Below are 26,854 nucleotides of genomic sequence, written 5' to 3'. Positions count from 1 at the left end.
CTATGTTCTATGTTCTATGTTCTATGTTCTATGTTCTATGTTCTATGGCACGGCAAGTAATCAAGCTGAAATTGACATTGAAGCAAAGAAGGAAACATGGTTATTGATGGGGGTGGTTGATAGCCTTCAAGAGGGAATGTGATGAATTCTCAAAGGATGCAAAAATTGTCTAATTATATATGTATGAAAAATATGAAAATTATATACGTACAGTACTGCTTGAATTGAATTAGATTTATTGTCACATGCACTCAAATGAGTGTAGTGAAAAGTTTGCAATGTCACCACTTCCAGACTCAAGTTAGGTACACAATACCCTGGTTTAGATACTTAAGTGTTTGGTATAAAATAGAAAAAATAATAAATTAAAAAGTCCGGCATAAGAAAAAGGAAAATTTTTTAAAGTAGTACTCCATTTAGAGCTGTTCCACCCCAGTTTGTGCTGGCACCTAGCCTCCAAACTGCACCAGGCCAAGCCTTTAGCCCACACCAGGCTTAACAACTCAAGGAAACCAAAAGAACTGCAGATGCTGTATATCAGGAACAAACAGAAGTTGCTGGAGAAGCTCAGCAGGTCTGGCAGCATCTGTGAAGAAAAAAATCAGAGTTAATGTTTCAGGTCTGATGACCCTTCCTAGCTGCCATCAGTTCTGAGGAACGGTCACCGGACCCGAAACGTTAACTCTGACTTTTTCTTCACGGATGCTGCCAGACCTGCTGAGCTTTTCCAGCAACTCCTGTTTTTGTTTAAAACTCGAGGCCTTGCCTCCAGTCCACAAAGGGCCTCGCCTCCCCATGATGGCCTTCAGTCCATTGCATGATATAATGTCAAAGGCAGTGTGTTCTCCCTGGTCAATATTTATCCCTGAACTATTGCTGCTCCATTGTCTGACCACAATGCTGTTTGCCTGAGTGATGTTAGCGAGCTGATGATTGGAGAATGATAGCATAGGCTAAAGGGCCTGAATGGCCTCCCTGGCTTTTCGATTGGCCTTTTTTGAGATTTGCTTTTGGTCTGTTGAAGGTGACGTTGTTATAATACATGGAAATAATAATCTTTATATAAGTTGGTGGGGGAGAGATTGAGGACCCAACAGTGGGTCAGCAGTACACGGGGCTCGGAGGGATGGTACCTTCAGGATGAAGTCACTGGGGGAGGGCAGGATGAGAAATGGAGGTGACAGACCTCTCCAGAGCTGAGGTGGTGTTGGGGGAACCAAGAGACAAAGGACAACAACTTATATTTGTATAGCTCCTTTAATGTTGGCAAAACACACGCACAAACAAACAAGAGTAGGCTCCTCAGCCCTTCGAGCCTGATCTCCTATTTCATAAGATCATGATTTTAACCTCAACTCTGCATTCCTGTACAATCCCGATAATCTTTCTTCCCCTCATAAATCAAAAATCTGTTTACTTCTGCCTTAAAAATATTTAAAGATTCTGCACCCACTGCCTTTTGAGGAAAGGAATTCCAAAGGCTGTCAAACTTCTGAGAGAAATAATGTTTTCTCATGTCAAGTTTAAATCGGTGACCCCTCATTATTTTTAAATCCTGACACCCTAGTTCTGGATTCTGTCACAAGAGGAACCATGCTTACCACATCCCCCGGTCAGGATCTTAAATGTTTCAGTTCAGTCGCTTCTGACTCTTCTAAACTTGGTGTTTCACCAATGTCGAAAAGTGGAGCTATTGGGAAGTTGCTATTAGTTCTCCTTTCACCGTCTGTGGATACTGCTTTCTGGGTCACAAGATGTTGTGTGATAAAACGCCAGCCATTATTTCTCTGTGTGAGTGAGTGCCTCACACTCTCTCTCAATGTGTGAGTAAGGAAGATGGAGGGAGTGTGTGAATGAGTAAGAGAGAGAGAGTGTGTGTGTGTGTGTGTGTGTGTGTGTGTGTGTGTGAGAGAGAAAGAGAGAGAGGGGGAGGGAGGGAGTGTGCGTGTGCTAGACTCTGAGTGTGTGATTGAGGGAAAGGGACTGAATGTGAGAAGGGAGGGTGTGTGATTGTGAGAAAGAGGGCGTTCTCTGGACAGTCTCACAGAGTAATGGGTTTGTGAAGCATTGTTTGAAACAGTTGAGAAGTGGGTTGAACCAAGAATTTAACTTTGGAAAGTAATGATGTGTGTGAGTGAATGATGATGCTCTGAAAATACAGAGCTGGAACTGGCTAATAACTAACAAGTAAGAGTATTGTGTCTGAAAAGTCTAGTGGTAAGGTTGGCATGGTGTCTTTTGGCTTGTGCTATCGCTGCACAGTACAGGAGGAATATACACTAAGCCAAGGATACGTCTTATTAAACGTTATTCTGTCAGGTGGCCAGCTCCCATGTTTGATCCATGACTTGGTTGGGCATCCATTGGACTGTCACCAGGTTCTGATGTAGACTGTGTTTTGTTTAGCCTTGGTGCTGCTCACTGTAAATGAGATCTTTTCTATTGACAGAGCTGTGCCTCCAATCCCTGGCCATTTCTGCCCCTCACCCACAGGGTAAATGTAATCTGGGCACGCCTGATAGATGGGGCCTAGTTTCTCAAGTTCAGTGCTGGAAAGCTTAAAGAAAAAACAGCTCTCCCTGTGTATCACCAACATCAAGTCCCGTTGACTGTCATGTTGCGGCTATCCAGGAAATTGGTGAGGCCACTTTTAGAGTACTGCATGCAGTTCTGGTCTCCCTGCTATAGGAAGGATGTTGTTAAACTTGAAAGGGTTCAGAAAAGCTTTTCAAGGATGTTGCCAGGATTGGAGGATTTGAGCTATAGGGAGAGGCTGAGTAGGCTGGGGCCACTTTCCCTGGAGTGTCAGAGGCTGAGGGGTGACCTTATAAAGGTTTACAAAATCATGAGGAGGATGGATAGGGTGAATAGCCAGGTCTTTTTCCCAGGGTAGGGGAGTCCAAAACAAGAGGGCGTATATTTAAGGTGAGCGGGGAAAGTTTTAAAAGGGAACTAAGGGGCAAGTTTTTCGCACAGAGGGTGGTGCGTGTATGGAATGAGCTGCCAGATGGGGTGGTGGAGGAGGATACAACATTTAAACAAAATATTTAAAAGGCCTCTGGATGGGTATATGAATAGGAAGGGTTTAGAGGACTATAGGCCAAATCATAGAATGTCATAGAAAACCCTGCAATGGTTTTTTCGGCCAAACAAGTCCACACCGCCCCTCCGAAGAGCATCCCACCCAGACCCATTCTCCTACCCCTGCAATTCCCCTTGTTTAACCCACCTGACCTAAACATCCCTGGGCATTATGGGCAATTTAGCATAGCCAATCCACCTACCCTGCACATCTTTGGACTGTGGGAGGAAACCCACACAGACATGGGGAGAATGTGCAAACTCCACACAGACAGTCGCCCGAGGCTGGAATTGAACCCGGGTCCCTGGTGCTGTGAGGCAGCAGTGCTAACCACTGAGTCACCGTGCCACCCAAATGCTGGCAAATGGGATGCGGTCACATTGGGATGTCTGGTTAGCACAGATGAGTTGGATCGAAAGGTCTGTTTGCATGCTGTACATCTCTATTACTCTAAGACTAATTACCCCTGTCTCACTGGCCTAGCTCGCTCCACTCAAATTTAAAATCCTCTTCTTTCTAATCTCCCTGACCACCTGAAATCTCTAGTGCTCCTCCAATTTCTTCTCCTCCTGTTTCTGGTTTCCTTTCTTCTGACATTGGCAGGTGCCCCTTCAACTACTTGTTCCCTGGACCCAGGAATTCCCCCCTCTAACTCTCCCCATTGGAGACACTCCTCAAAAACCAGCCTTTTGCGATCAAGTTAATGATGACCTGGTCTGCAGTCAATCTTCAAGGACATTGTCATCTGCCCTGGGATGTTCTGGAAACACCAGTGTATATTCCTGAGCCAACAGCACTTGTATGACCAGTGTTCCCATTATTGCTGTTTATGGGAACTGGCTTCCCAAAGCTTGTGGTGTTTGTTGCATTACAACAGGCAATGCGCTTCCAAATTGCTCCATTTAAACAAGAGATACCTTGCAATGTCCGAAGGTTGTGAAAGGCACCGTATAAAGGTGAATCATAGAGTAATACGGCATGGAAACAGACCCTTTGCTCCAACCAGTCCATGCCGACCATGTTCACAAATTAAACCAGTCCCACCTGCCTGCGCTTGGTCCGTATCCATCCAAACATATTTTGTTCATGTTCTTATCCAAATGTCTTTTAAATGTTGTAATTGTATCTGCGTCCACCACTTCCTCTGGAAGTTAATTCCACAACAAACCAAAAAATTGCCCCTCGTGTCTTTTTTTTAAACCCTTCTCCTCTCTACTTAAAGTATACCCTGTTGTCTTGAAATCCTCCATTGTAGGGAAAAGACACCTGCCACTCACCTTATCTATACTCCTCAACCTCCTATGTTCCAGTGAAAAAAATCCCAGCCCTATCCCACCTCTCCTTAACTCAAACCCTTTACTCCTGGCTACATCCTGGTAAATCTCTTCTGGACCATCTCCAGCTTAATAATATCCTTCCTTTTAATGGGCGATCAGAACTGGACACTGTACTGCAAAAGAGGCCTCATCAATGCCCTCAACCTCAATATGAAGCCCCAACTCCTACACTCAAAGGTCTGAGCAAATGAAGGCAAGTGTGCTAAACACATTTTTAACCACCCTATCTTTATGTGACACAAACTTTAAAGAATTATGTATCTGAACCATTAGGTCTTTCTGTTCTACAACACTACCCACAGGTATCCAGTATTAAACTCCATCTGCCACTCCGCAGTCCTTTGACCCAATTGATCAAGATCTCTTTGTAATCTTAGATAATGTTCTCACTGTCCACTCTTTGCTCTAATTGGACTCCAGAATCTGGGAAGAGCTCACCACAGTGAGCATTACAATGGAAGAAGCATGAGTAGGCCATTCAGCCCCTTAATCTTCCACTGCCATTCAATAAGATCATGGCTGATTTGACTGCGTGCCAATCCTCCACAGTCCTGCCCCCGCCACAGCCCATAATTGCCATAATCTTTCGTGCCTTAGTCAATCAAACATCTGTCTAACTCCTGCAATACCCTCCATTGGGGGAAGCGATGGCCTAGTGGTATTGTCACTACAATATTCATCTAGCAACTCAACTATTGTTCTGAGGACCTGCGTTTGAATCCTCCCACAGCAGTTGATGGAATTTTAATTCAATAAAAGAAAAAAAATCTGAAATTAAGAGTTAACGATGACCATGAAACCATTGTCGATTGTCGGAAAAACTCATCTGGTTTATTAATCTTCCAGCCTTCCGTTGTCTGGCCCACATGTGACTCCAGACCCACAGCAATGTAGTTGACTCTCAACTGCCCTCTGAAATGGCCCAGCAAGCCACTTAGTTCAAGGGCAGCTAGCGACCGATCATGAATGCTGGCCTGCTACTTCCAATTAGAAGGACAAGGGCAGCAGATACATGGGGACACCGCACCCCTGTAAATTCCCCTCCAAGTCACTCGCCATCCTGACTTGGAACTATATCGCCGTTCCTTCACTGCCACTGCATTAAAATCCTGGAATTCCCTCCCTAAGGATATTGGAGAGTCAACCTGTAGCATGTGGACTACAGTTCAAGAAGGCAGCTCACCACCACCACCTTCTCAAGGGGCAACTAGGGATGGGCAATAAATGCTGGCACAGCCAGCAACGCCCATGACCCATGAGTGAATAAAAAACAACTTAGCCTTCGGTTACGTTCAATGATCCAGCCTCCTCTTGCTGCAAGTGCTCAATAATTACTTGTGGTGATTCACATACAAAGTCAGTCAGATCCCTCTGGACTGCGGTGTTCTCTTGCCATTTCAATGACATTCTGGTTTTCCGGTCTTCCTACAAAAGTGAACAACCTCACATTTTCTACCTTGTTTTCCCCCTGCCAAGATTTTATGCCCTCCACGTCACCTGTCAATATCCCCTCTGAACTCTCTGACATTGTTGCTTTCCCAACTGTCATTGTGTCATCAGCAAATTTGGTTACAACACAGTCAGTCCTCTTGTCCAAGGTTTAAATGTAGATTGTGAATAATTGTGGTCCCAGCACTGATTCCTGTGTCACACTACTAGTTGCCTTCCTGAAAATGCCTCTTTTATCTGAGGCCTCTGCTTCCTCTTTGTTTTGTAGTGAGCCAATCTGCTCACCATTCTGATATATAACATCCCCCAACACCTTGAGCATTCACAATTGTGCTTTGGATCTAATCCAAGACTGTTCCAGATTTCTGAATTCATGCCAGCTCCAGGACAGTACCGGATGCCAGTTTCAGTGTCTCCAGCCAAGTTTTATTTAAAACAAGGAGAACAGCCAAAGGGATTTAACATTGGAGAAGCACTAAGGAGCGGTCTCACCACAGACGGATCCCTAAGACTCTTTATGATCATGAAACTTTAGTCAAGATTCTGATGATGGTGGTTTCATGGTGGAAACATTCCTTGGGAACAGTGCTCTTCACTGTGCATTAGAATGTGTCACCTCCGTGTTTAACCTTTTAAAGTGCCAGTTCAAAGGGCAGCACCATTGCCTCTAAGTTCTTGATTTTTATTTGATTTGATTTATTATTGTCACATGTACTGAGATACAGTGAACAGTATTGTTTTGTGTGGTCTCCAGGCAAACCAAATCTTACATAAATACAGCAGAGTAATAGAACAGAATGCAGAATTTAAAGTTACAGCTACAGAGATGGTGCAGAAAAAGATCAATATATGAGAGTTCCATTCACAAGTCCGATAACAGCGGGGAAGAAGCTGTTCTTGAACCTGTTGGTCCACGTTTTCAAACTTTTGTATCTTCTGCCTGATGGAAGAGAGCATAATTGGAGTGGGAGGGGTCTTTGTTGGCTGTTTTCCTGAGGCAGTGGGAAGTGTAGACGGAATCAGTGGAGAGAAGGCTGGGGGTTGTGTGATGAACTGGGCTGTGTTCACAGCTCTCTGTAATTTCTTGCAGTCTTGGGCAGAGCAGTTGCCATACCAATCTATAATGCGCACAGAATGCTTTCTATGGTGCAGGTATAAAAATTGGTAAGAGTCAACTGTGGACATGCCAAATTTCCTCAACCTCCTGAGGAAATAGAGGTGTTGGTGTGGATAGATCGTTGGTGATATTTACCCCTAGGAACTTGAAGCTCTTGACCATCCCCTCCTCAGCACCATTGATAAATACAGTTCAAAAGTGAAGGGCTTGGCTATCAATGCCAGAGTCCTGTGCACTCAATCCACACGCGCAGTGCAACATTGAGGGAAGGCTACACTCTGAATGCATGTCCCAGCTAGGACATGGGCAGGATTCGCTGCGTGCTCCTGTTGTGTCAGGGGAATGTTTACGTGCTCGTGTCAGGGGAATGTTTACATGCTCTTGTCAGGGCAGATAGGGCCTCAGTTTAACATAGCTTTGACATGACAGCACCTCGGACAGTGCAGCACTCCCTCGGTGTGGTCAGCTTGCACAGTGCAGTCTTAAACCAGCGGACCTTGGTCTGTTACAGACTGTGGTTGTTCCATGAGCACCACACAGGACCTGTTGAACAGACCCTCGGTTTCAGAGACCCAGCTCAAAGGGAAAGATTCGGAAAGTAGTCACTATCGCTCACTCACCCAGTCACAGGAGGAGAACTGGGCTCTGTCACCCAGGAAACAAAAGGCTGAGGGGCTGACCTGAAAAGCTTTGTTTGGCCAAGACAATACTCACCAAGGGGACCAGAACTAGCAAGCATCAGCCTGAGGACCATGTGACGGTGAATAATAACCAGGGGGTGTGGTGGATTTAATCAGTGGGCACAAATTGGGAATTCCCGTTCCCATTCCCAGCTCCAGTCCAGGATAAAGTTGAGAATCATAACTCATGGCCTGCACTCCCATTCCTGTAGCAGTTCCCTTTCCCATGTTGCAATAGAGATATCAGAAGCCCCTTCGCTATTCTCCTGAAGCAAGGCCTGCTCCTTCTTGGTAGCTGTGAATCACAGTCTATGATGCTCTTTGCAATTGTCCGTATGTTGGTCTGCATAAAGTTTACGTGGAGAATTAGATTCTTGTTGAGCCAGATGCCTTGAAGTTTATGTACAATACTTGTTATTGACATGGCTCTTATATGTGCAGATCATCTGGCTTCTCTGCTTCCTGATGTTATTGTATTTCACACACATTTAACAGACTGATTCAACACACAACTCCAACTCCATTACACACCGAGACTGTGACATAAGTTGAGACCGGTCCCCTTAATGTCACATGTCGTTACATCATAATTATGTCTTAAAGGTGCAGTGCCTGTGGGGTCTGGAATCTGTGGCATAATACGACAATGTGGATTTGAGAAACTTTTAAATTAAGTTTAAAAATTTCTTGCAAACAAAGTTCCTTAGAATCTTTATGAAATGACCCACCCCATTTATGCCTGCTCACCCAGTATGCACCACAAAAGTGGCAAAGTTCAAGAAGCAATGTCCATTCAGCAATTTGTTTTCAGAGCACAAGCGAACGCTGTTTGACCCATCCTATTCCGTGTTGGCCCTTCCAAGGAGCAGTTGCCACATTCCACACCCGCTCTTTCACACACGTCCCTGCATACTCCTCCACTTTAGGTATTTACAATAGTTTGAAAATGTAGAATCTGTCACAGCTCAGGAGCAGGCCACTCTGCCTATCATGTCTCTGTTGGTAGGAAAACAATCCCCTCCCCATTCTCCTCCCACTTCCTAGCTCTAAGTCTGTATTCCCTGGAGCTCACGGGAGTTCAGGGGCAGACCCTGGTGTCTTTCAGCAGGGTTGAGGCTTTCTGCCTTGACTCCCCCTTCCAGGCAGCGAGTTCCAAACCCTTTGGGGGGAAGTATTGTTCCTCAAAACCCTCTTCAATCAGTTTTAAAGCATGCCCTCACTTCCCCCTCCCCTGCACCCCCCTTCTACCCCAAAGCCACTGATCCTCCATCCATTCGCTCCATCTGATCACTCCCAACCTTGGACACATCCATCTAATCTCCCCTCTTGTTCGAGGGAGCATAGCCTCAGTGTAACCAATCTTTCCTCAGAGCACCAATTTTTCAGTCCCAGCAACATCCTGGTCAATCTCCTCTGCAGCCTCTAGAATACAATCATATCTTTTCCGTAATGAAGGAAAGACATTTTTGCAATTGAGAGAGTCCAGTGAAGATTCACCAGACTGATTCCCTGGATGGCAGGACTGACGTATGAAAAAAGTCCGGATTGACTGGGCTTGTACTCACTGGAATTTAAAAGAATGAGGGGGAATCTCATAGAAACATATAAAATCCTGACAGGACGGAACAGGCTAGGAGTGAGAATAATGTTCCCAATGTTGGGGAAGTCCAGAACTGGGGATCACAGTCTAAGGATAAGGGGTAAGCTATTCAGGACTGAGATGAGGAAGAATTTCTTCACTCGGAGACTTGTGAACTTGTGGAATTCTCTCCCAAAGGAAGCTGTTGGGGCCAATTCATTAGATATATTCAAAAGGGAGCTGGACTTGGCCCTTGCAGCTGAAGGGATTAAAGGGTTTGGAGGGAAAGTGGGAGTGGCATACTGAAATTACATGATCAGCCATGATCATGTTGAAGGGTGGTGCAGGCTCGAAGGACTGAATGGCTCGCTCCTGCATCTATTTTCTACGTTTCTATGTAACTCAACTCTCACGGTACTCAAGTGGTCATCTAACTAGTCATTGCTACTGTTTGAGTTATGCTAACTACCCCGCTTTCATGTTCTGGACCACAGCTAAGAAGGGAACAGACTCCATCTGCTTCTCGAACCACTTACCCGACTTGCTACCTTCAGGGAACAGTGGGTGGCAACCCTGCCAGCTCCCTCACTTGCTGTCTGCCTGCCCCCATTCTGTCGTGTACTCCTTTGTTTTGTTTGACCTCCTCAAAACACATTGTGGTACCCAACCACAAACTGTACTCACAAAACTCTGAACACAGAACCCGACACTAAACGGGATTCAGCGCTAGGCCAGCATGTGTTTAATAATTTGGAGAATTAAATGGATGGCCGATTCAGGTTTGTCAGTCGGGCTCACAGTGTAGTGCAACCACTGAAGGACACGTGTTAATACAGACGGCCCTGTACTTTGCAAACAGAAAGAACACACACTGAGTCTGTTTCAATTCAAAATAGGGGACATTCACTGGCTTCGTTGCTCAGGCCAATGACTTCACCAATCAGAGTCAACCCACTTGGTTTAAGATTTAAATAAAAGCCTGGTAGTTAACTGTCAATCATCATTAACTGCTGTATGGAGTGGGGATTGAACCCGGTACCTCACACTCAGACATGGCAGTGTGGAGTGGGATTTGAACCCTGATCTAGGGATGGGAAGATGAGCTGAAGTCTCTCTGTTTTGTTTTTGTGGTGAAATCTCTGGCTCTGGCTGCTGTATTCCCACACCATGTGATGTTGTTTTTGAGCAGTGAGGACAGTGAGAGCATTGATTTTTCTCATTGAAGATGACTCCATCCTCGTCACGCTATTATTCTCTTTCATCTTCCTGCTGGAATTGCCATTCCCTTCATCTCACGGATAATCAATCCTTCACGGCTGCTAACCACTGTAAGGTTGGCGTGCCTCCAGTCATTTTGAACAATTTGGTGACCTGTCCTACTGTATTTAGATAACACTGATCACATCTCCCCTCAGACCCAGCGCTGTTCCAGACTGTCAGTAGTGAACTCAGCTCAGTGTTTTCCTGAACGCTGGAAGATATTCACAAGCCGGGCCCTGTGCTTTGCAGAAGGCAAGAAAATACCCTTGCAGTGTGCCCTAAACAACGGATTGTGTGTGTGGGGGGGGCAAGTCCTTCCGAACACATTCCCCATAGCAATGCCTTGACCCCTTGCCTGGTGCATTCTCCAATGATAACAGCTCTGTCAATCAGGGCCTGCTTCCTGAGCCAGTCAGCATCCTTCTCTCATTCAGGGAGGTGATGGCCTAGGGGCATTATTGCTAGACTAATAATCCAGAAACTTGGCTAATGTTCTGGGGTCCAAGGTTCAAATCCCACTGTTGCAGATGGTGGAATTTGAATTCAATAAAAGGAAGAAGAATTTGGAATTAGATGTCTAATGATGACCATGTAACTATGGTCGATTGTCAGAAAGAAAAACCCATCTGGTTCACTAATATCCTTTGGGGAAGGAAGTCTGCCATCCTTACCTGGTCTGGCCTATATGTGACTCCAGACCCACAGCAATGTGGTTGACTCTTAACTGCCCTCTGGGCAATTAGAGATGGACGATAAATGCTAGCCTAGCCAGAGGCGCCCACATCCTGTCAGTGAATTTAAAAAGTGCGGTATATATTGTCGTTCCCTCTGAGATTTGGTATCCTTGCAATTCTGTGCTGATGAGTGCAAGACAAAAAGCTTTGACAACTGGTTTCTTTCCCAGCAGTACTTCCAGAGGACTGTCAGCTGTTGTGGGGATGGTGGTTGAGTATTGCCTGTGATACCAGAACACCCTTGCGATTTGAAATGATGTCTGTAGGCTCTGACCTCGGTTTAATATCTGAGCCTGAAGATAGCAGGCTGACAGTGCAGTACTCTCTTAGTACTGCATTGTTGGATGCCAAACTGGAGACTGGTGCTCAGAGGGCCTGGACATGGACTTAGTAATGGTTGCCTCTTACTGTAACTATCCAGTGCACGTGTTTGACCAGATAGGGCAGGGCTGGACTGGACTGTGGAGCAGTATCCCGACACAGAACAGAAAGGGAGTTCCTTAAAATGTATTTTTGTTCATTCATGGGATGAAGGTGTTGCTGGCTGTGCCAGCATTTATTAATCATTTCTAATTGCCCAGAAGGGGCATTAAGAGTCAAGGGTCTGGAGTCACATGTAGGCCAGACCAGGTAAAGAGTGGCAGTTTCCTTTCCTAAAGGGCATTAGTAATCTAGATTGACAATTGACAATGGATTCATGGTCATCATTAGACCCTTAATTCCAGATTTTCATTGAATTCAGTGTTATTGAATGCCATGGTGGGATTTGAACCCATGTCTCCAGATCATGAGCCAAGTTTCTGGATTATTAGTCCAGTGGTAATGCCACTAGGCCATTGCCTCTTCAATGAGAGAAGGACACTTTCAAGTACAATTCTGCGGTTTCCCTTGGTTCATCCTAAGCCCTTTGCAGAAGTATGTCTGCTTTAAGAGAAGTAATAGAGAACTCTGTGTATATGTCTTTTCAATTTTAAAACATTACAGCTTGTAAAACCAGTGTCAATAAAATAATGGGGCTGATGAAGTGTCCCAGGGAAATTTGGGATCCCAGAACAGTTGGTTAGTCCGGAAAGGAAGCTTAGATGACTAGAAACCTCTGTCTTGATTCGTTCCATTTGTTCTTTTGTCTGGGAATCAAATGCTTCCAAAACAGCGGTGTTCCTGAGGAATGGAAGGTGAATCCCAGGAGTGAGGGTTTATGGGCGGATTTCTTAAGTCTGTTGGCCGATGCTGAGATACATCCGTCAGCTCAGAATCAAACAAAGAATTTCTTAATCAGAGACAGATGAGGAGGTTGTTGGGGACAGAAGGGGTCAGGGTGATCCAGGGGTAGATGTGGAGAGGGTGTTTTCTTTTGTGAAAGAATCCAGAGCTGGGATGGGGGGAGCGCGGGGTCACTGTTTAAAAGTAAGAGGCCTTCCATTTAAAACAATGTTTTAAAACAATGAGAGGAAATAATGTTTTCTCTCAGGGGCTCGTGAGTCTTTGGATCTATCTTGCTGAAAAGGCGGTGATGGCAGAGTCTTTGAACGCTGTTAAGGCAGCACAGATAGATTCCTGATTAAGAAGGGGGTGACAGAGGTCATCGGGTCGAATGAAGTGACCAGGCCTGCCTTTGAACTGGAGCAGGCCTGAGGCACTCTGCTCCTAATTTGTATATTTGTGTTTAGACAGCTGGCCCAGAAATTGCTGAAAGAGTAGGGGGGATGGTGTCAAGGAAGATTGGGAGAGAATTTCCTGAGGTCAAGGCCCAGGCAGCTGAAGGAGGTTAGGGCGGGCTATGAAAGTTGGGGGACCAGCGAGGAGCTTAGCCGACATGTACCCTGAAATCTACATCATTCATTCGCATTCCGACAATGGAAATCAAACGTTGCCAGTCGTTGAGCGCATTCGGCTTCTGAGCTGCCCACCGCAACGAAGAAAGTAGACTCTTCCCCGATCGTGGCAAAATGCCCCATTCTTTTTACACGCTCGCTGTTTTGTTCCAGTGTCTGTCCCTCAGCAGGACCCCTGCTCCTGCAGACGGATAGCCTAAACGTGGATTTCACCAGTTTTGAAATCTCCCCAACCCCGGCTGCATCCCATATCCAACCCTCCCTCCATCCCCGCCTCCTTGACCTGACACAACCTGTCCATCTTCTCTCCCACTTATCCTCCAACCTTCCCACCTCACTGACCAATCCCCACCACTCCCTACCTGCACTCACCTATCACCATCCCACCTACCTTCCCCAGTCCCAGCCCTCCTCTCTCTATTTATTTCAGATCTCCCTTCCCCATTTCTGAAGAAGGGTCCAGACCCGAAATGTCAGCTTTCCTGCGCTGGTGCTGCCTGGCCTGCTGTGTTCCTCCAACTCCACACTGTGTTTTCTCTGACTCCAGCATCAGCAGTTCTTACTAATTCTGCCCTGTGTGTTTTCTGGCACAAGAGTTGTGGGCTACACTGACCCAGAGGTTAGAGTGTACGAAGCTGGGCACTCTGAGTCGGGTCTGGAAGTTGGCGGGTGTGAGCATGCTGGGGCGTGCCAGTCCTGAATTGGGCTGACAGGGATACCCGTTCTGAACAATTTCCCTGTCTCTCTCCATAGCTTCCTCACTCCATTGTAAAGTTATGCGGTTTCTGTACATTCGATCTGTCTCGCTTTGCGAGCTGATCCCTTCCTGACAGGGCAGCTTTTACAGACTTTTAATTCTTTGGCTTCCGTCCACTCACTTGTTACAAGCAGCTTTGGGTTACATTTGCTGGAAATTAAACCCCAGCTGCCCTTTCAGTAAGAAAGTTTGAACCAGCTCAATCTTCACTGTTTCTCCCAGCACCGGCTGCTTTGCCACACTATCTCACTAAACGTCTGGGCAGAACGTCAATGGTAAAAGGTTTGCCCTGTTGTCCCTCCCTATATAGGCCATCAAATGTCTTGAGGCAAAATTGCAATTCAGTAAAACGGTTATGGTTCTCGGGTACAAAAACAGAAGTTGCTGGAAAAGCTCAGCAGGTCTGGCAGCATCTGTGGAGAAAAAAAATCAAGAGTTAACATTTCGGGTCCAGTGACCCTTCCTCAATCTTTTCCCTGATTTACAGCATCCACAGTTCTTTTGGTTTTGATATGGTTCTCACGTGCTGTCCGTCCCTGGTTTGCGTGGCTATTTTGATAGGAATGGCGTACAGGGATGTCCACAGGAGATTAGCACTGGGGAATAGACTCTGTGTATGAATGACCTCCTGGAGCACCAGAACAATTCTGTTATCCTGTGCTGAAAACAAAAAATGCTGGAGATCACAGCGGGTCAGGCAGCATACATGGAAAGAAAGCAAGCTAACGTTTCGAGTCTAGATGACTCTTCTTCAGAGCTGTCTGTCCCAACCCTGCCACTCTTCAAGATCTCTGCTCTCCTCCGATTCCAGTCTCTTGCCCCACTCCCTCTTCTCCTCGATTCCCATCGTTCCGCTGTTGGCAGGATGTGTCTGAGGCCCTAAGCTCCGGAATTTCCTCCCTCAATCTCTCTCTCTCTCTCTCTCTCTCTGTCTCTCTCTGGCCATGTAATTTGAAACCAATACCTCTTTGACTGTGCTGTAAAGTTCTCATTCTGAGCCCCTGTGTCAAAACCGATCTGGTAATACCCTGGGAAGTGACTGGACATATGTTTTGCCGCTTGGTGGGGTGCCACATAATGAGTCTACAGTTGTTGTAGCTGAGGCTCCCACTGAAGGCAAGATCGAAAGGCTGAGCTCAGATCAAGCACGGTAAACACAAAAATAAAAAGCATTTTGTATCTTTTATTGTTTTCTTGGCAGAGATGAGTCAATTCACACTGAGTCTGTCTGAAGTTTTCCATTTGTTAAACGATGCTGTACATCTTGTCCCTGGACAGCAGTCAACAAGGAAGCCTGAGCAATGTGTTTGCCAAATGACTTAGTTGTATAATTTGTACCATCCCCGTTTACTGGTCCACATGAAACCTCCGTGCATAGCTGCCTTAAACCTTTGCCATCTCAGCCTTAGTTCCCTGACCTTCCTGTGCCATTCCATTAGATTATGACTGACCTTCGCCCCATGTAGCTGCCTTTGATCTGTTGCCATCATTACCCTTGAGTAAAAAAAAATCAATCTCAGATGTGGAAGTTTCAATTTCCTCCCAAACTCAAATAGTGTCATTCGAAGAATGGAGGGGGAGGGATGAGGTGGATCTCATAGAAACCCGTAAAATTCTAGAGGGGCAACTTTTTTACACAGATGGTGGTACGTAAGTGGAATGAGCTGCTAAAGGAAGTGGTGGAGGTTGGTACAATTACAACGTTGAAAAGATATTTGGCCAGGTACGTGGATAGGAGAGGCTTAGAGGGATATGGGACAAATATAGGCAAGTGGGGCTAGTTCAGTTTGGGTAACCTGGTTGGCATGGATGAATTGGACCAAAGGGTCTGTTACCGTGCTGTATGACAATGACTAGACAGGGATGGATGTTCCTGATGATCACAGTCTAAGGATACAGGGGTAGGCCATTTAGGACTGAGATGAGGAGAAATGTCATCACCCAGAGAGCAGCGAGCCTGTGGAATTCTCTACCACAGTTGAGGACAAAACATTGAATATTTTCAAGAAGGAGTTCTTGTTCTTAGGTCTACAGAGATCAAAATGTATGGGGAGAAAGCGGGAACAGGGAACTGCGATCACATTGAATGGTGGGGCAGGCTCAAAGGACTGAATGGCCTACTCTTGTTCCTAGTTCTGATGATAAGAACATTTTTCAGGGTAGCGAGTTTCAGAACTTCACATTCCATTTGTGTGAAGGAGTGCTTGCTGAGATTTCCCCTGACTGGACGACATCTTTCATTGTAGGTTGAAGTCCTCTTGTTATGGGCTCCTCCTCCAGTGTCTCACTTTCTGTACCCAACCCTAATCAATGAGATCATCCCTTCACTCCTTGGTATTCAAGGGAGTGTGGGACCCTGGTCCACACAGTGTAACGCCTTAACCCTGGTCTCCTGCAGACATCCAGTCAATACTCCAATCCAACGTGGGGTTAACTCCAAAGGATTTTTAACCCACTGCCTTGCCCACCACTACGTGCTTCGATCTGTCCATCTCTTGCATTGGATGTCATTGGCAAATATCCCTTATGTGAGGATGCAGATGAAAATCCCAACAATTCCGTCTGGTGAAGGAGGAGACCTCCAGGAGCGGGGCTGCTCCTGCTCTGGCCCCCAGTACTCCAACACACATCCCCGCCCCTGGCACCGCTGCATTATCTCCCGGGAACATGAAATTGAGGATAGGGTCACTGATCTATCCAGTCTGTAGACGTAATCATAGACGTGATTGACTGGGCAGGGTAATTGGAGGCAGCAAGGGATAAAGGTGGACAGTGATGGATATGTCACACATTGCTGACTCCACTCTGAGCCGGAAGCTACATTTCAGAAAAGGACAGCGCAGGCGGCAAGGGTGGGGCCAAGGCTGTGGGAAGGTATTGGAGAAATGACCGTCTTCCTTCTCTTGCAGGTGACCAAGGCTGTGTGGCTCGATGGGGGTCATGCTCAGACCTTTGACGAGAAGGCCTACCTTTCGAGTAAGCCACTGAAGCCTGGGGATGATCCTTACGGACGCCACGCCTTCAACCAGCAGGAGAGTGACCGGCTCCCCAGTGACCGAGCAATCCGGGACACCAGGCATTACAGGTAGCCGGCAGCACCTACCTCTGCCACCCACCGCTAACCCAAAAATGTTGGCCGGCGTCACCACGGCGACCTTGGGGCCCCACATTCGGGGAGGGGGGGGGGTTTGTCAGCGGCGAGGAAAACGTGCGATTTCCCCGTTCGCTAGCGCTACCACGTTCACTGCACCGCTCCTTCCTTTCCCCTGTTCAGCAGGGCTTATGGTGGTGGACCATGATGCCTCCCCCAGTTGAACAGTTCATACTGTCACCACATGGGATTGCGCAGGACGAATGGCCTGGGACTGGAGAGTCACCTGGACCTGCGGAAATGTATCCCAGGGTGGGTTCGAGAGACAAAGTAAAGAGGATGTCAATTTGCAGGAGGGGGGAGGAATTAAGAAATGTAATCACCCACGCCCCCCCCACCCCCGAAAAAAAAAAAAAAAAAACCTCAGCAGGGACTAAAACAGGCACTCAATGCAGTGTAAAATGTGGGAACGTTTCAGCGAATCTTTGAAGATCTGATGGGATCAATGAGAGTGTTTTTTTGTGTGTGTGTGTGTGTGTGTGATGTTAGTTGAGGGATAAAGAGTGGCCTGGATGTTCAATGAGCTTTTGGCTGACAATTCTTTCCAGCAAGTGGGGCTTGGATTTGACATCTCAGTTGACGGATGGTTCCTCTGACAGTGCAGCACTTCATCTGTTCAGCTCCGAAGAGTCAGATTGTGGGATATCTCTGGCAGAGTTCAGTCGCTCACAGACAAGAGCACCCCCATCCCCCGAAAGCAGCTGTTTGTACCCAGCAGGGATTGAGCTGAGAGATTTTCTGGCTGTAACTGTGGGGCTTTTGGGACATCCAAAGGATGTTGAGTTTTTAAATATGGCTCAAGCACAAGGGCTTGAGGAACATCTGTGTGTTCACTGGGCCTGGTATCTGGGGACCAGCTGATACTGCCATTGGAACGTTGTGTGTTGGGGACCATACAGGAACAGCAGGGTGTGGACACATCTGCAGTTTATCAGGGTATCTGTGGGGGAGCCTTTGGGCCTCCTGGAGGCCATGGAGTGAAACCTCAGGAACATGTTTAACCAGAGGGAGCAGTTTCTAAGACACACACTCACCGATACGCGCACTCTCACGCAGAGACACAGACACGCGCGGACGCACACTCACCCACTCTCATGCGCAGACGCACACATAGATATATACTCACAAGTGCAGGAGAGGGACAGCCTGTGGTTGGGACAGCAATGAGTTGGAGGATGCTTTGTAAGTAGGGAGAGGGGGCACTGAGGTTGGTCTGGGAGGGCTGGGAGTAAGGCTGGAAGTGCCAACAGGGAAGAATCAGGCCACAAAGTACAGAAAGAGGAACTGCAAGGGTGGGGTCATGGGAGAGGAGGAAGTTAAGGACTCAAAGAACGGCAAGAGAAGTGGGAAGGCCAAGTGGTGAGAATGATACAGAATCTGCGAAGGGGTATGTATAGGCTGGTTAAGTGAATGGGACAAAACTTGGGCAGTTGGAATATAACCGTGGCAAAATGTGAGGTTAGACCCTTTGGCAGGAAGAATAGAGGAACCGCCTATTATTTAAATGGAGAAAGACATCAGAAAGAATATAGCGATTTAGGAGTCCTTGTGAACAGATCACAAAAAAAACCAGCACCCAAGTTCAGCAGGTAATAGGGAAGGCAAATGGAATGTTGGCCTTCCTTTCAGAGGGAAAGGAGTATAACAGTAGGGAGGTTTTACTACAAGGTACTAGTCAGACCACACCTGGAATACTGTGAACAGTTTTGGGCCTTTTATCTGAGGAAAGATATACTGGCATTGGAGGCAGTCCAGAGAAGGTTACTCAGCTGATCCTAGGTATGGAGGGACTGTCTTATGAGGTGAAGTTGAAAATGTTGGGCCTGTACTCATTGGAGTTTAGAAGAATGAGCGGTGACCTTATTGAAACACAAGTATCTCAGAGGGCTAGACAGGAGAGATGTGGAAAGGTTGTTTACCCTTGTAGGAGAGTTTAGGAGCAGAGGGCAACTTCTCACAATAAAGGGTCACACATTTAAGACAGAGATGAAGAGGAATTCCTTCTATCAGAGAATAGTGAATCCGTGGAATTCTGTCAAGACAGTTGAGGCTGGGTCATTAAGTAAATTCGAGGCTGAGAGAGACAGATTTTTCATTAGTAAGGGAATTGAGGTTTGTGATGAAAAGGCAGGAAAGTGGATTTGAGGGTTATCAGATCAGCCACGATCTTATTGAATAGCAGAGCAGACTGGATGGGCTGAATGGCCTACTTCTGCTCCACGTCTTGTGGACTTTGAGAAATCTCAAGGAAGGGTGTAGTATTTTGAATGCTGTGGAGAGGTAGTAATAAATGCCCCCTCCCATTACTATGGTATATGCTTTGGAGGAGTGTAGGAGATTCTGCCCATTATGATCCATCATATTGTTAATGTCTCATTAAAGGAAATGGTTTCTCGCATTAACCATATTAAACAGAATAAAAGTAGGTGCCAGAGGTTTTCAGTACCTAAAGTAATGGGCACATTCTGACACTCCAGTGTAGAATATGGTGTCCTTGAGAGGAGATGTAGAACTGATGCCCAGTCTCCCGGGCTGCTTGGTGTGAAGAGTTCTATGACCCTTCTGGAAAAAGGGTAGAGTAGGGTTTTTAAAAAATTCGATGACGAGATGTGGGCGTCGCTGGCTGGTCCAGCATTTATTGCCTGTCCCCAGTTGCCCTTGAGACAGTGAACCCATCCTCATTTTCCGTAACCCTACTCCCTCAAATTCAATATTTCTCCTAAAGTCTCGAGACAAACGAGACCAGAACCAACAGAGTTAAATCATCCTTTTCTGGCAGTTTTGAAATCCCAATCTCTTCTCTCTGCGTAGGACTCATCCTGTTTCTATTGCCTAGCAACTCTGGCATGGCAATCACCATGGTGATGTTGTCAGGTCAGTGGTTGTTGTGGTACTGAGTAGCTTACTTATCATTGCAAACTCAAACCTTCACGTCCCCCACAATCCCAAACAAATCTTCCCTTAATATTTGCACTTTTTGAAGGATTTAATTCTGTCTTCACCACCCCTCCACTGTCCATCATGACCTCAGACTGAGTAACTCCAGTGAATCAATGAGGTTGCAGAAACAGGGATAGTAATCTTCTGAGTGGACAAGAGATTGAATCAAGATTTAGAATCATTAAATCTGATTTGGCCCATCGAGTCTGCACCTAGCCTCCGAAGAGCATCCATCCATCCTATCCACGTAACCCCGCATTTATCATAGCCAATCCACTTAACCTGCACATCCCTGAACACTTTGGGCAATTTAGCATGGCCAATCCACCTAACCTGCCCATTTTTGGACTGTGAGAGGAAACCGCAGCACCTGGAGGAAACTCCACAGACACGGGGAGAATGTGCAAACTCCACACAGACTGTCACCCGAGGGTGGAATTGAGCTCAGGTTCCTGGTTTTGTGAGGCAGCAGTGCTAACCACTGAAGCACAGGCTGCACAAGTCAATAGGGATGAGGAGTTTTGAGAGTCTAAAACAATTCTCACTGACGGGAAAGTTGGGAGAGAATGGACTAGTGGTATTAGCACCAGAATATTAATCCAGAAACCAAAGTAAAATGGCAGATGGTGGAATTTGAATTCAGTAAATCTTTGGAATTAAGAGTCTAACCTTGAATCAATTTATCGGAAAAGCCCATCTGGTTCACCAATGTCCTTTAGGGAAGGAAATCTGCCATCCTTACCCAATCTGGCCTACATGTGACTCCAGGCCTACATGTGACTCCAGACCCACAGCAATGAGTGGTTGACCCTGTTGTCATGAAGATTGGGTAATAAATAGTCAGTGAAGCCCAAATCCTGTGAATGAATATTTAAAAAAAAAGCATCACCAGAAGCCACACGGTATGTGGGGATGAAATTGAGACAGTTCAGTTTGGCTTTTCAGTGGGCGACTTGTTGTGATCTGGAATGTTCCGCCTGGAAGCAGACTGAGCAGCCACAGAAAGTGGGTTGAGGAATCCTTTGTGAGCCTTTGCGGCCAGAGGCGGGTGTGTAACTGTTTGTTTCAGAGAGTCAGTGCAAGTTCAACAGGCCGAGCAGGCCTCTGGCTGTGCCACATTTGATGGTTTGGTTCCACGTGGTACAGTAATAACGCATTAAGGGCATGCTGGAGGTTTTTGAGTGGCAGTTCCCGTCAGAGTGGCTGACTTAGCCACATCGGAAAATGTGAATCGATGGACAATCAAGTGGTGGAATGATGGAGCAACTTGTTCGTTAGAAGGATCAATCTCCATTGTTCAGCCTACGACCAACCCAGACGTGAGCTGGGGAAACCTTCTCTCGGCCTGGTCTAAAGCTGCCGCGCTCTACCAAGCAAGTTAGCCTCACCATGTGTTAAATTTCGCTTACACTGTACCCATTACGTTGCCATCTGCTTTCAAGTGAAGGAAAGGTCACTCTGGTGAATCGATAACAAAATCCCACAACAAGCAATGTAACTGGATTGGGCTACTGTGCTGGATGAGGGAGCAAACCTCCAGGTTTGAACAAACAGTCGATACAGCAAAGTAGCAGGGACCTTATGGGAAACCTGTGCAAGAGAAAGGGTCACTTCAGCTTAGCGGGGGTGGGGGTGGGGGGTGTTTGTGGCCAGCTCTGTGCATCACAGGTTTAGGAAGGAAGGTGCAGGCAGGATTGAGGATCATGGTTACAGGGGATGAAGAATTTGAGTGATGTGGATGAAGTCAGGGCTCTTTCCCCTGGGAGGAGAGACGAGGTTTGAGAGGAGATTTGGTTTGAGTTCGATCTGTTCGAATATCAGGAGCGGATGGAAACCGGGGAGGGAATGAACTGTTCCCATTGCCATAAGGGTGAAGACGCACAGGGTGATAGTTTAAGGTCATTGAGAAAAGGCAAATGAGGAAACAGATGTACCTGGACAGAGTGGCAAGGATGTGTAAGTGAGAGGGTGGTGAGCTGATTCAATCACAGTCTTCAGAACATGGAAGTGGATTAATATAAGAGTCATACAGCACAGAAACAGACCCTTTGGTGCAATCAAACCATGCTGACCGCATTCCCAAACTAAACTAGTCCCACCTGCCTGTGCTTGGCACATGTTCTGCCAAATCTTTCCTATTCATGAACTTATCCAAATGTCTTTTAAATGTTGTAACTGTATTTGCATCTGCCACTTCCTCTGGAAGTTTGTTTCACACACAAACCACACTATCTGATGAAGAAATGTTTGCAGGCGTGTGGGAAAAGGGCAGAGGGCTGTAGGACGCGGGGAGTCACTTTTGCAGAAAGCTAGTATGGAGGTGGTGGATGGAATGGCTTCCTTTGTCATTTTGAGCGTTCAGTGCATCCACTGCTCGGGAGTTTCAGAGCAGCTTTTAGACACTTGAGCAGCAGACGAGAGTTGGAGCACTCAGTAAAACTGGCACTTCCACGTCAGATTTTGGGAGCACTTAGATCAACACTTAGGTGTGGTTAACCTGCGAATCTTTCCCAGCATCGCTGCCCTGTGTAATAGTGCAGCAAACCTCTAGACTGTCACCCATCGAGTCGTAGAGTCATACAGCACAGAAACAGACCCTTTGGCCCATCTAGTTCATGCTGATGCGTAATCCCAACTAAACTAGTCCCACCTACCTGCACTTCGCCCATATCCCATCCAAGCATTTCTTATTCAAAACCATTCTTCACCAAATCTCTTTTAAACATTGTAACTGTACCCGCATCCACCACTTCGTCTGGCAGTTCGTTCCACTCACTAACCACTTTTTGTGTGGGGGGGCGATAAAAACACTTGCCCTTCATGTCTTTTTTAAATCTTTCTCCTCTCACCTTAAAAATATGCTCCCTAGTCTTGAAATCCCCCACTCCAGGGAAAATCCACCTGCCATTTAGCTTCTGTATGCCCACCATGATTTTGTAAACCTCTATAAGTCAACCTCGTAGGCTCCAGTGAAAAAAATTCCAGCTTTTCTCCAACCCCTCCCACCCCCATAACTCAAACCCTCCATTCCTGGCAACATCCTGGTAAATCTTTTCTGAACCCTCTCCAGCTCGATAATATCCTTTCTGAACTCTGGAATAGTGGCTCGCAGTCAAAGGCCCACAGGTTCACATCTCGCTCACTCAACTGACACTCCAGTACTGTGCCTGAGGTACAGACAGTACACAGTGTGAAAGACCAGCCATTCAGCTCCACGTGACTCCCCATCAGCAGAACCTACATACCTTTCGCTAGCTTCCTTCAAATACATTGATGCAATACTGTGGGGGTGGGAGGGAGCTGCAGTGTCAGAGGTGCTGGCTTTCAGATGAGGTGTCAACTGGGGATGAAGACGCCCCCCACCCCCTGCCAGCCTGACCCCATGGCTGCAGTTTAGAAGGGGGAGCAGAGCTGGGGGCAGGTCCCTCCCTGCCCTTTCATGTGAAAGGATATTTATTAGCCCCCAGCAATTTGCAAAAGAGACTGTTAAGTTCATGGGATCCTGGTGTTGCGGTGGGCACCCGAGGTGGGAGCTGCCTTTGTTGGTTCCGCTCCGTTCCGAGTTCACTCGGGGCCTCCAGCTTTGGGACTCCGTGTGGGATTCCTGATTTGCTTGCTCGATGCCTGTCTAGGAGCTTGTACTGGGAATCGCCTTGGAGTCTGGCCCTCTGTAACTGAAAGCAGGACATTCCAGTCCATGCAGGACCACGAGAGCAATTGTTTACAAAGGTCTCTGTTCTCCTGAGCTCAGAAGTAACATCTGACAGTGGCCTTACTGAGTCTGTGAGAGAGACAGCTCCGAGTCTCGTCTGGAGGGCAGAGGGTCACGTTCTGTGTCATCAATCTCACTGCTCTGTCTCCATACCAAGGCAAATTCAAAAACTGAGTGATGATGTGATTGGGAGGGAGGACGGAAGAGGGACACAAACAAGAAATGGAGAGAGAGAGAGAGAGAGAGAAATATGTAAAGACAAGGGAGCTGGAGACATGAGAAAGAATGAGCACATAGGCAAAAGTTGCATTGATGTCGGATTAGATCAGACTGAGTTCACTCTTTCACATCTTTTGCTTTGTGATAAGTGGCCAAAAGGATAAGACCTAGGAGCAGGAATTGGTCTTTTTCCCAGGGTCGGGGGAGTCTAAAACTAGATGGCATAGGTTTAAGGTGAGGGTGGAAAGATTTATAAGGGACCTAAGGAGCAACTTTTTCATGCAGAGGGTAGTGTGTGTATGGAATGAGCTGCCAGAGGAAGTGGTGTTTTCAATTATAACATCTGGAAGTGTACATGAATAAGAGAGTTTAGAGGGATATGGGTCAAATGCTGGTAAATGGGACTAGATTGATTTAGGATATCTTGATGAATTAGACAGTGGTGTCTGTTTCTGTGCTGTCCAACTCTATGACTCTGTTCGAGCTTCCTCCACTATTCAGTATGATCATTGATGATCTCATCTTGGCCTCAACATCCATTCCGCATTACCCTTCAACCCATTGCTAATTAAAAATCTGTTGCTCTCCTTAAATTTATGTACCAGCATGGACCGCACTCTGGGGTAGTGAATTCCTCTGATTCCTTATCCTAAGACTATAACCTATGCCCCACCTGAGGAAACGTCCTTCCCATGTCTACTTTGTCAATCCCCTTCAGCATTTCATATGTAGCAATTAGATCTCTCATTCGTCTAAACTCCAGAAGGTACAGACCTAAGCTGCTCAGCCTCTCTTCATAAGACAAATTCCTCATCTCTGGAATTAATTGAGTGAACCTCCTCTGAACTGCCTGCAATACAACTGCATGTAATTGTAATATATTCTCCTAAACTCCATGTGCTTAAAAAAAGCAGGCTTATTTTGGTTTTTATTTCAAACTACTTTGAACTACAGTTAGAGTTCTCCTTACTAAATAATCAAAGGACAAGCCAGGACCGCTGTGCAGGTAACCTTTACCAGTGGGCCTCACTATAAATAACCTTTTATTTTGCAAAAAAATAGACTTTATTCCAAATTATCTGTAAGTGTCATCAGACTTACGGCAGGACTGATGTACGAAGAGAGAGTGGATCAGTTAGGACTCTTTCTGTTGGAGTTAAGAATGAGGGGAAATCTTGTACAAACTTACAAAATTTGAACAAGACTAGACATAGTAAACACAGGATGGATGTTCCCAATGACCAGGGGGATCCAGAACCAGGGCTCACAGTCTAAGGATACGGGATAGGCTATTTAGGGCTGAGGTGAGGAGAAATGTCTTCACCAGAGAGTGGTGAGCCTATGGAATTCTCTGCCACAGAAAGCAGCTTTCCAGTAAGTGAAATGTATGTTATATTGTAAAAAAAACCTTGTCGTTAATTTCCAAATGATTTGTATTTGATTTATTATTGTCACATGTACCTAGGTACAGTGAAAAGTTTTGTTTTGCGTGCCGTATAGGAAGATCATACCATACCACATGCATATGGATAATAGAACAGAGCGAGGAGTACAATGTTACGGTTGTAGAGAGGGCGCACAAAGAGCAAGATCAACATTAAATCTGAAATTTGAAAGGTCCATTCAAAAGTCTAATAACAGCAGGGAACAAGCTGTTCTTGAATTTGTTGGTACGTGTGCTTAAGCTTTTGTACCTTCTGCCCGACGGAAGAGGGTGGAAGAGTATAACCGGGTGGGAGGGGTCTTTGATTATGTTGGCTGCCTTCCCGAGGCAGCAAGAAATGTAGATGGAGTCAATGGATGGAAGGTTGTGTCTTTTGACACAGTGGAGTTACTACCTGACTGTGTAAAGACTGTTACTGATAATATGTATATTGGGGCATTTTTATTTTGTACTGATATATATTTGGCGTGATCGCCATTAATGAAGTCAGCGTTCATCTCCAAATTGAATAGAAAACATTGTAGATGCTGGCAATAGTCAATTGGTGTGGCAGTATCTGCGGAGAGAGAAACAGGGTGAACTTTAATCAAATCTGAGGAAGACAGGAAATATAATCGAGCCAGTGGGAGACAAGACAGGGAGCAACAGAACAAAAGGTCTGCGATGAGGTTCATTAGTGAAATACTCTGTGGTGCTGACGTCGAAGTGAGCGCCGATGATAATAGTAAAGTAACGAAAGGCAGAAAAGATCCTCTATTGAGGGTCTTACTGCTGTGTTTCAGCTCATGAGCTCTCCATTATAACCAGCCCTGTTTCTGTGTTTTTCAGGTGCTCCTCTCTTCAGTACAGCCAGGACTTACCGGTCACCAGTGTCATCATCACCTTCCATAATGAAGCTCGCTCCACACTGCTCCGCACCGTGAAGAGGTACCAATACACCATCACCTCTCACTCGATGTCCAGATTGTTGCCTGTCTCTTCATAGGAGAAGGCTATTCAGCCCTTCAGGCCTGCTGTTATTCTAGACTATGGCACATCACTTACCTCCAACGTTATTTTCCTGTCCTAGACAGTGCTAGTATCTAGAAACCCTTTGGTCATCTTTCCCGCACTCTTCAGGCAGCCTTTCTCACTCAGCTATCCCTGCTTGCTCTGTGTCCCCCAGTTCCAGGTTAAAGGCTGGCATCCTAACAAAGGCAGTAAGGTTGTCCCTTTGTAAACTCAGTTCTGACAGGTGCCCTCAAGTCAGAAAGCTACAGCGTTCTTGGCATGCTGCAGAGATTTACACCTCTGGTTGAAGTTGGAGTGCTGCACTGTCGGAGGTGCTGTGTTGTGATTTTAAACCACACTTGCTGTCTCGGGAGGACTAAATGATCCCGTGACCCTATTCAAAGAGATTAGAGTGTGCATGTATGTGTGGTGTACATATGTGTTAGTCTGTGTATGTGTGCACGTGTGAGTGTATGTTTGTGTCTGTGTATGTATGTTTGAGTGTGTGCGTGTATTGGTTTGTCTGTGCATATATGGGTCTGTGCATATATGGGTCTGTGCATATATG

General features: G+C 46.2%; 1 protein-coding gene and 1 long non-coding RNA gene across 3 annotated transcripts in view; one reads left to right on the top strand and one right to left on the bottom strand.

Annotated features, from left to right (window-relative positions):
- LOC109925652 (polypeptide N-acetylgalactosaminyltransferase 16-like) overlaps positions 1-26,854 on the top strand; it is an 84,484-nt gene that overhangs the window by 4,499 nt on the left and 53,131 nt on the right. For both annotated transcript variants that reach the window (XM_048599778.1, XM_048599779.1), the window contains exons 2-3: positions 16,740-16,915; positions 26,125-26,223. In XM_048599778.1, coding sequence (XP_048455735.1) covers positions 16,740-16,915; positions 26,125-26,223 — 275 coding nt within the window. The remainder of the gene's footprint in view (positions 1-16,739; positions 16,916-26,124; positions 26,224-26,854) is intronic.
- LOC125483656 overlaps positions 25,738-26,854 on the bottom strand; it is a 15,247-nt gene continuing 14,130 nt past the window's right edge. Inside the window, exon 3 of the long non-coding RNA XR_007262600.1 lies at positions 25,738-25,852. This is a non-coding gene — a long non-coding RNA (uncharacterized LOC125483656). The remainder of the gene's footprint in view (positions 25,853-26,854) is intronic.

The sequence above is a fragment of the Rhincodon typus genome, chromosome 8 (assembly GCF_021869965.1).
Source record: "Rhincodon typus isolate 14 chromosome 8, sRhiTyp1.1, whole genome shotgun sequence".
In the NCBI taxonomy this organism is placed as follows: Eukaryota; Metazoa; Chordata; class Chondrichthyes; order Orectolobiformes; family Rhincodontidae; genus Rhincodon; species Rhincodon typus.
This window is presented reverse-complemented; position numbering and strand designations above follow the sequence as displayed.